Source organism: Carassius carassius, chromosome 25, assembly GCF_963082965.1.
Source record: "Carassius carassius chromosome 25, fCarCar2.1, whole genome shotgun sequence".
In the NCBI taxonomy this organism is placed as follows: Eukaryota; Metazoa; Chordata; class Actinopteri; order Cypriniformes; family Cyprinidae; genus Carassius; species Carassius carassius.
Genome location: NC_081779.1, coordinates 14096311 through 14106597, shown reverse-complemented (window position 1 = coordinate 14106597; position 10287 = coordinate 14096311). Strand labels below are relative to the sequence as shown.

The following is a 10287-nucleotide window of genomic DNA, read 5'->3' as shown; positions in this document are numbered from 1 at the left end:
ACCATGAAGTCTCGATCAATTAAGCACTTAAAATGCTTGCAACAAAGCATAATTGGAAGATTTGTTTGTACCATGCCAAGGATATATGCCTGCTTTCGCTCTCACTTGCAGCATGACAAACATTTTCACACTGGTCATACAACAGCAATATTTAATCAAATTCCTGATCACAACCGTTACTCATTTGACAGTTGCATTTAAGAAAATTATGTAAGATATTTAAAATGTTCAGAAGAAACAAAAACATTCACATGCACTTAGTAAATATTAAATTGTTCAAACGAATGATCTAATGTTCCACGTTTCCTCTTACCTGGCACAATTCCTTTGAACTCTAAATATATAATATGTTGACTACAAGAAGAAATCCAGAAGCTTTCAGAGCGACCAGCTGCCTTTCTGTTTCTCCCAAGTTCAGTCCAGCATGGAAAATGGTTATCTACGCCGCTTGTGCGTTCTTAAAACCGGCAAAGTAAATAACATCCCTGGTAATAATAGCAAGGTACGCAGTTCTTATTACAGAAAGGGAGAAAATTGAAACTAAATGCTGCATTTAGGGCTACAATTTTTGATAAGAGGATAATTGAGGCGACACTGGTGTATAATTAGCGGATAATTTATGCTATATCTACTTTTAATCCACCTCCCAAATAAACAAGATCCATAATCATTACAGACGAATTGTTCTTAATTTTATAGCGCCAGTCTGAATACAGCGTAACGGATAATCAAAGAAGATTTGGATAACTGATTGCGAGCATAATTGCCTTTTCATTACCCTTTAAAGTAAATTTATTGCATATCATGAGGAAACTCGTTGTCTGTAAAATAAAAATTGAGTGAGATGAGAATGAAGAAAGCTTTGCATGCTGTAGGGTAGGCCTATATTTACATCGTGGTTTATAATGTGATCGCCATTTGCCAAACCACAAACTGTACTCGTAATTTGCATATATTTTCAACTGTGACTGGCTCGTGATTACTACGAGGAAAGGCTGTCACTAACCCGGGCCTTTTCGCTGACTACCATATGTGGCGCGTTTAGTAGTTACGTGAATCCTCTCTGAAGACGCTTAAAACTACGCTTTTTCTATTTTGATATCGCGCATTTTCTCCTAATGTATATTTTCTATACTGTAAATCACTGTGTGGTTTTATTTGTGTTGTGTTATTATTTTACTATTGTGGATTCTGCTGTTTTGTAAATGCATTAAGAGATTAAGGTTCATATAAAAGTCACTTTGTAGTTGTACACAAGTCAATAAAGTCGCTGTCGAATATATTCTGTTCTACCTAAATGAGTTCGATTCATGCAGTACAAGCGCGGTTTATAGCGTTATTTGGCACCTCTGTCGCAGTTGCGAACCGCGCGATTAATTACTTCGATGGCTCCGCGCGACATCTGACTGGGAATTTAGTGAATATCCGAGGGATATCCCAGCATTATTTTTCTCCACATGGTTATGTCTACGGTGGGAGCTGTTAAGGTAGGTTAACTCGCTGTGAAGTCTCAGCTAAAGCAGAGAACTGATGACGTTAGGTTGAATGACCAATCGGAAGGCGCTGCCCTTTGAAGACAAACCATTTTACTTGTAGTGGCTGCATCAAGTCTGGGAGCAAGGACTCAAATTTAACAGAATCCACCTTAAAATCTCTGCCTTTACTCAAGCCCACCTTCCACCATACCGCGTGAGAATTACAGGACAAAAAAAGGATTCATTTTTTAGATAATAACGCAATATCTCCTAACCAAGGAGAGAAAGAAACGAACACAACGAAAGGACTCATTCGGACTTCAGAGATAGTGCTCTCAAAGCAGAAAATTTGATGATGACCATGACTGCGATGGCTGACGGTCTGGAGGCTCAAGACTCGTCAAAATCTGCTTTCATGGAGTTTGGACAGCAATCGCACTCACAACAGAGCTCCCCTTCGATGGCCGCCAGCCATTATCCGCTCCACTGTCTCCATTCCGGATCTCATCATCATCATCAGCACGATAGCTCTCCGTACTCCGGCTCAAACTCCTATAACAGGTCGCTACCTTACTCCTATGTAAGCCATCCCCACCACAGTCCATACCTGCCGTCCTACCACAGTAACGTCAGCGGAACACAGACCAGGTTAGACGCCACAGGTAAGCGTATTTACATGCGTAAACATACAGCTCCGTTTTCATTGCAAACATAACCGAGGAAAGCTGTGCTTCGATACAATGTAACATGGACAAGCATTGTAAGTTCTATGTTAAAAGTCCTTACCCGTTCTTTTTTGTTGTCTCCTAGTTTTGCCCGTCCTATGTCAGCGATAACGGTGTTCTACTCCTAAAATTATTTATTGCGTTCCGCCAGTGATTCTACCCACCATTGCAAAGTATAATTAGCATCTAATTGTCTCCGTCTCGACATGTCACTACATGCAATTTCATAAATATGACAGACAATGTAATTATGCTATAGAGTGCTTGAAAGAACATTTACAGACTATTTGTGTTTTTTCCACAAAAAAAAAAAAAAAATTCGCCTTAAAAATTCTATACAGACTTATACATAGGCTATTTATGTGCGGGAATCATTCCACAATATTCACCCTTTTCAGAACAGCAGAAAACGACAGTGATTGAAAATGGAGAAATACGTTTCAACGGAAAAGGCAAAAAGATCAGAAAACCGAGGACGATTTATTCCAGTTTGCAGCTCCAGGCACTAAATCACCGTTTCCAGCAGACTCAGTACCTGGCGCTACCAGAGCGCGCGGAGCTGGCTGCCTCTCTCGGGCTCACACAGACACAGGTGAGATGTGGACTCATTTGCATTATCAGTGATCTGTGCTTTTCATTTAGTTTGTGTATTATATCTGATTGTTGTTATTAATAATGTTGGAATAATGGTATTTTGGAAGTGGATAATAGGCCTACATTTCTTTTCCCCTGACAAAAATAAAATATCACGTTACACTAAATTAGATACTACCTTCACTTAACAATTTAACTACCTAATTTTTTATTTATTTATTTTTTTCAGGTAAAGATATGGTTTCAAAACAAAAGGTCCAAGTTCAAGAAGTTGTTGAAACAAGGCGGTAACCCTCATGAGTGTGACCCTTTGCCCGGCTCCATCGCCCTGTCCCCGCGCTCTCCAGCCATTCCTCCTATCTGGGACGTCTCAGCCTCCTCTAAAGGAGTAAACATGTCTGCTAACAGCTACATGCCCGGCTACTCACACTGGTACTCGTCGCCTCATCAGGACGCCATGCAGAGATAAACAACTAGCCCTTTTTTAGGCCAGAGGCCTTGTTGTTGACATCCTGTCTTCGCCCAGTTCACATGCGCTAGGACGCACATTGTCATCGGTTTAACATCCTTAATAGAGACTAGTTCTAGCCTATTAAGGGGACTATTTATTTTGGAGAATGAAGACATCTGATGTGGCGAAGGTCGACAATGGAACTAACTGTCAGTAGCATCATATACGGATTTATTAAAAATCTGTTCTTACGTTTGACTGTAATCAAACACACTTATCGCCAACGTGAAATTGGAACAGGAAGCGAAACGTTGTCATATCACGCGCTTGAGTCGCATTTGAAAACGAACTCAAACCTCTTGCGTAAGATGTTTCTGATCATGCAAATATCTGATTGTAAATATATTGTCCGATTTTAGTTGTCAAAAACTTTTATGTTTTGTCATTAATGGAGTAAACATGACTTCAAGTTACGTGTTGTGCCTTTTTTTCTTTTAGAGACAATATGAAACAGGCTTTTTAGATTGTTATGAATTTGAATATTTGAATAATCTGCACTGAATAAATAATGTCTTTATAAAGCATATAAAAGTAGGACATCTACACAACTTGCACAGTAAAATGTAAATAATTATCACCACATTATGACATTTTTTCTCATGCTGGAAAGCTATCTGAAGCAATAACAAAATAGCTTACCCGAGTTGGTGGTTTCTCAAAGTGTTTTTCCCACAGAATAGAGCTGCATCTTGTCCATCTTGTCTTTCTCTAGCTCAATTATTAAGGTATTGACAAAATGTTTCCCCCCTTTCTCTCTGCCTTGATCTGCTAGACGCTGAATGCCTTTCGCCACAGGATCGATCCTGAACAAAGCATCCAGCTGCAGTCTCGTTCAATATGAAGGAGATATTTGGGACAATTTATGGGTTTTATCCAAGAGAGGGTTTTTTTTTTCCATTCTCATAAATGCAGACATAATTAGGGTAATTTTTGATGTAGCCCGCTGATTACAGCGTTTTTACCGTCAAAGATAATTACCTGTAATTTTCTACCACTTTTAATACTAAAAGGCATCTTTATTTGGATTTGAAGTGGCAAAGACGAAACAAAAGATGAAATTATTCGGTTATTCATGTACAAATTGCCGAGGAGAGCGAACGATTGGGATATTATCTAAAATTACAATGTTGAATAGGGAGACGAGAAGCCCCTGCAGCTGTCAGATCGTGGATGCCCCAGCCGCAGAGAATGGTGCTTGATTTTCTAAAAAGGTTCCCTCATCAACGGATTGGGATGGCTCATTTAATTGCTTGCTCTGTCTATAGGAACATAACATTATGTTGAAATAGGAACACATTTTTACACAAGTAATGTATTTTAAAATATACCATGAGATTTTTTGCAACCTAAAATACTACAGTTAAATTTTATTTTGGTTGAGTCAAAACTGATTACGCATAATCATAAAAACAAAATGTGTTCTTGAGAGTTAAGGCCCCTACACATAGAGGGGCCCTGACAGACACAGACAGACAGACACTGCAACCTAAGAATTATGAGAAAGCACTATTATACAAGAATAGATATATTAATAATTGCCAATATAAATCATGACCGGTTTACAACATCCCAGCGTTGTTGGTCACACGTTTTCCTAAAATAGCGTGGCTTTCCCAACAAATAGAACTGCAGATCATTGCAATGCCCACCAATCAGCGACACTCAGATCAGCCAACAACAAAACAAGATGGTAATAAAACACTTACCTTCGATAAATTTATTGTTTGGCATAGATCAGAATCTCTGGTTTCAATAGAGATACCGTTGTGAACGCGGGCGCTCCTGTGTACAGCTTGGGTTGAGTAAGCAAATCCAGGTGAGGAAGTGTTTGCACACCCCGACACCTCTTATATATTGCCTGCAAAATTAGCCGTTATTACTGTCACTGTTTAGTGATGGTGAGCTAGGGAAAAAACCTTCTGCAATCAAGAACCAGGCGCATCTTTGCAAATGATAGATAATTGTAAATGTCCAGATTATGATAATGGAGCTAATCCTGGTGGAAGTATAATTATTGTTGAGTGTTACAGTTGAGGGTGTCCAGTAAAGCTAACTGTCATTATGTATACACGGTTTGCAGTGAATTCGTAGAGTGGAAAATATTCAGTTGGAATTTAACAAGGCTCTCGATATAATGGCATGGGATGTAGCGTGTTTGTGTACGTGGAATAGAAAGAGACGCAAAGTTAAAGTTGATGGCCTGTGTGTTTTGAGCGTGAACGCAACGTCTGCTTGGGAGGGGGGTGAGGGATAGTATCAACAAAATGTATAAGCCTATTAACATAGGCTACTACGATATTCTCATAATTAGTCATGGTTTTCTATTGGGTATTCGTCACAATGACTCGGTGGTTATACTTTCAAATAAAACCATAAAGGCCCAGTACAGCTAGCCTATAGCCTAGCGATTTCTACTTTTTGTTTTAGGTAGCCTATGTAGGCTAAACCATCATTTTAGTAGGCTATTCAAAACATAGCAAGTAGGACTACTTTTATTCTGGTGTCATCGAAAAATCGGACTTAAGTCATATTTTTCAAGGATGTGTATTTTGAACAGCCTACTGAAACGATCGCCAATGACTTGTGAGGAAATAGGCCTATTGTCAGTAGCCTATAATAAATAGCCACGAAGTATTTCGCTGGGCCGATTTTTTTATTATTATTAATTTGGTATCACAATAATATTATCCCCATAGTCAACTCTAATTAAAATCTCAAATGAATCCATGCCCCGGTGGCCCTTTAAATGATTGGTCGTGGCAGTCAGATGTAGAAATACTAGCACTGGTTTTAATGAGATGTTCAGCATTTTTCCAGGAGGAGGATCTGTCAGGGCTGGGTTGTGGTCGCTGGAGCCGGGTTGCCCCCACAGGCATGCGGACTGCCTCAGATCTCTGCGCCGTCCCTTCGCCTCCTCACTACAGTTCAAAGCTGCTAATTGTAAGGAACACAAAGACAGCAAGGCAGAGCACACTGTTTGCCAGACTAAATTTTCGTTCGTTAGGTGTGGTTTTAATCAAGATGAAGATCAAATAACCAATCCTAACGTTAAAAAAAAACAATCTAAAAAGAAAATGTATTTATTTGGAATTAGCTAAGAATAATAACCACCAAATATACTGCTTTTAAATATTAAATGTAATTATTAACTGAAGGCCAAATCCTATTGTTATTGTTTTTTTAAATTTGACTGTAGACATTTTATCTTTTTCTTTACCATAAAATAGAGACTCGGCCAACACACGAGCTCAAAATGTTAATACAATATAATTTACTCAAATTCCATTTAAAATTTCTGTCCCTTTACAAGTCCCTTTACCAAACACAGAAAAGTCGAGCAAACAGCATATCACAAAGGCTTTAAAGCCAAACAAAGTGCCCGGTGCATTGATGTGTTTTGAGTTATAAATTAACTTAAAGAAGACAAAATGTTTGATAATTAAAGAAAAACACATTTATTTTGGGGTTGTCCTTAATGTTTTGGCACATCGTCGGATGTACGCGTTGAGGTCAAAATTCAAGGCACCATTCAGAATGTTTGGGTCCATTGTCCATTTAAAACATTTAATAATTCTTCAAAATGCAATAAATTACAAACATGCACACAATTTACACATTATACACGTTCTTCTAGGACTGCCATATCGATACATTGCATATTCCTCAAAAAAAAAAAAAAAAAAAAATTAACCACAGTCCAATATACAATTAAAATAATAAACCAATTTCAGTACAACGTTCCTGATCCGAGTGCCAACGAGTGCTGTAACGTGCCGGGTGCCTGAATGTGAGAATTCATTGCCCCGGTGGAGGAATACCAGGACGAGCTGGCGCTTTCCAGAAACGGGGATGTCGATGTAATAATATTTTGCGGCTGATGGTGAGGTCTCTGAGGACCCTGTGAGTCCCAGACCGCGGGAGACTGCGGTGAATTACACGCCATCGGGTCGCTGGTGCTCGGACTGTGTTCTGGAGGCAGATCGCCGTTTTTCATGATCTTCTTTAGTTTTGATCTCTTGTTCTGGAACCAAATTTTCACCTGTGAAGAAACAAAAGGTTTTATGAGATTCTGAGGGCGAATTCAATAAAGCACAATAGAGGTTTCTGCCAAATGTATACTCCTTAATAATAAAAACAAATATTTTTATTATGTCGTTAACATCCCTTAGGCCTATTATTTAAACAGCCTTTGATGATTAAATGTTAAACAAGCGTTTGTGTGATTCCCACCGTTGTCGCAAGTTCATATCAATATTTTAATTTCAAATAGGCCTATTATTATTTGAGTATAACATAAAATTACAATACAATATAGTCGAACCTGTGTCTGTGTGAGCCCCAGCGACGCGGCGAGCTCGGCTCTCTCTGGAAGCGCGAGGTACTGCGTGTTCTGAAACCTCCTCTGTAGAGCAGCGAGCTGGAAACTGGAGTAGATGGTGCGGGGCTTCCGGACTTTCTTGGGTTTACCGTTGACCATCCTCACCTCGGGCTCGGCTGTTTCTTTTTCTAACGGGTGAACAAATATTAGATAAATACATGGGGATAAAAAAAGCACTCCCTTGATTGTTGGTAATTCTTGCAGTGATTTATGTCAAGTGCCGCAGTGCTTTCAAATTGCTCCTCGCATAAAGTCATTGAGACATCTGACTGTCAGAGAATAATTTCTTAAATAGGCTATTTACGCATTTTACATGCTCTTATTTTCTATAGCCTAATCTATCTTTTTACGCATGCAGTGTTTTGGATACGTAGGCTACATAAAATACAATAAATCGTAAAAGAACCCACTTCGAATTAATTAACATTTAGCTTAACTTTTCCTCCAAATTAGTTAGACTACAAAATTCAGACCTTATAATAAAAACAACTGTAATACCCTGGTTATACAATATGTTCAACAATAATGCTCAACCATGATAATGTTTATTATGCCTATAACAATAATAATAATAAACCATATTAATTATAATAATAACAAAAATAATTATTTAATATATTATATAATAACTGACCTGGTGGGCTCGGTTTTGACTGCACCCTATTATATGTTCCGGCATATTGGTGATATGCTGTGGAGTAGGAGCCGTAATCAGGGTAGGATTTTGCAGGGTAATTTCCAGAAGATCCATTGACTCCGTGGTATTGGTACTGATAGGCATTAAGAGGTTTCCCATACGTGCCCGAGTTCGGTGAACAATAGCCATGATGAACTCCTCCAGCAGGGCTGTAATAGCCAGAATCCGTGGCTGTCGACTCCGGTAGGGTTGGAGATTCCTGAGACGGATGATGCATCGTAGAGAGCTGAAAAGCGTTTTGAAAATCTGCAGGTTTAATACTCGGAATCCTTCTGTCGAATACTCCAGTCATAGTTTGGATAAGACAACGTAAAAAGGCAGACTGAATCTATAGGGGTCCACAGAGTCTACACTAACATTGTGTGTGCAAGCGTCTCTCTTGAAGACTGCTTTAAGCCCCGCAGCAAAGACTTGGTTAAATCCTAAATTGCGCTGTTACGCACTGCAGGGAGGATCTAGTGCCATTGGCCAAGGAGCGCAGCAGACGGCAGTTACTCCCCGACTCGTTCAACCAGTTTCAGAAAAACAAAAAACTTAATAGAGGTATTTATGGTATGTTTACAAACAAATTGTAAGGGAAATTGATTATTATTTGATATAAATCCTTCAGCTGAACGAAAAGAAGACGGCTGCTGATCTATTCCATGTAAATCTGTCTCTCACCATGCAGCAGAAATGTCTGATTCCTTAAACACATTACTTTAAAGGCAGATATAATTACATATATCATACAGATATTGTTTTGTTTACTTATATCCTCTCAGAAGTTCTACAGAATTAACAGTTTTTTGGTGTTGTTGTTTTTGTGTTTGTATATGCTATTCGTCTGTTAAGATACATATTACTTTGCATATTTGTAACCAGAAAATTCGAATTATTTTTCAGATTACAATAATTTACCGTTAAACACTAAATCAAATCATATGATTTGATCTATATGTCCATCTGTGTCATCAGCGGGTGCTTGAGAATTATTTATGGCAGCAATGCATAAAAATTACATTGTTTAGTGTGCTTAATTTTATGATGATGACACAAATCTGTGCAATATAATATAATAACGATTCAAAATTTTGCCAGTTTGTACTATTGTTGTTCATTAAATGTTTAAAGAGAATAATTATCTAGCAAGCGTTCAGTGAGGTAGTCAGCAATAGTGGTGAAATGGTGCCACCAAGTGGAGATAAGTCAATAAACTCATGGTAGCCTGAATTTCTTTAACATCTGTAAGCCATCTTCAAACAAGACAATGCATGATCACTGTAACAGTGCATTAATGTAGGTGTTGACTAGACATAGGCCTAAATGATAAGGAAAAATGCCTAACCTGACAAATTGACAGTCTAGTAGCGTAATAAATCAGTGGTTAGTGGTTGTACCCTATCTTTGACTAATCATTTCATTAAAATAAAGGCCTAAGGGTTCTGTAAGCTACAATGTAATGAATTATATTTGACTAAAAAATGTATGAACAAAAACAGTTTGAAGCAGTATGTTAATAAATCCAATTTACACATTTAAAATTCATTGCTCTAAAGCAAATGTTTCCAAACTCAATAGGTCTCCATAATAAATAAAGTATACTTTATGTATAAAGTTTTTTTTTTATATAATATATTTAAAATAATATTTGACTGCTTAATCAAATGATAAAACCAACCCTCAGGATAAGGAAAAAAATGTGTGAAACTATTTCCCCCTATTTAAAATGTAGATGCAAAAAATAAAATAAAATAAAAAATACAGTGTTTCTGACACTGCCCAGTCCTATTAATAAAATATGCTAATGAAGTTATCCACAAATGAGTAAATCCACAAATTACATTGTGATACAACAGAAAAACTCAACTGCGAGAAATAACTACGATAAAAATATACACAATAAATATAACAAAATAAATATAGCC

General features: G+C 37.8%; 2 protein-coding genes across 2 annotated transcripts; one reads left to right on the top strand and one right to left on the bottom strand.

The window, feature by feature from the left end:
- The first annotated feature begins 353 nt into the window (after positions 1-353).
- dlx6a (distal-less homeobox 6a) lies at positions 354-3718 on the top strand. Its single transcript, XM_059509611.1, has 3 exons — positions 354-2137; positions 2599-2792; positions 3024-3718. The coding sequence occupies exons 1-3, from the start codon at positions 1828-1830 to the stop codon at positions 3261-3263; spliced, it is 744 nt and encodes a 247-aa protein (XP_059365594.1). The 5' UTR covers positions 354-1827; the 3' UTR covers positions 3264-3718.
- A 3018-nt stretch (positions 3719-6736) lies between these two features.
- On the bottom strand, positions 6737-8783 carry LOC132104704 (homeobox protein Dlx5a-like). The gene is made up of 3 exons (XM_059510265.1): positions 8318-8783; positions 7627-7811; positions 6737-7344 (listed from the first exon to the last, which is right to left on the bottom strand). The coding sequence occupies exons 1-3, from the start codon at positions 8670-8672 to the stop codon at positions 7033-7035; spliced, it is 852 nt and encodes a 283-aa protein (XP_059366248.1). The 5' UTR covers positions 8673-8783; the 3' UTR covers positions 6737-7032.
- Between the last annotated feature and the right edge of the window lie 1504 nt (positions 8784-10287).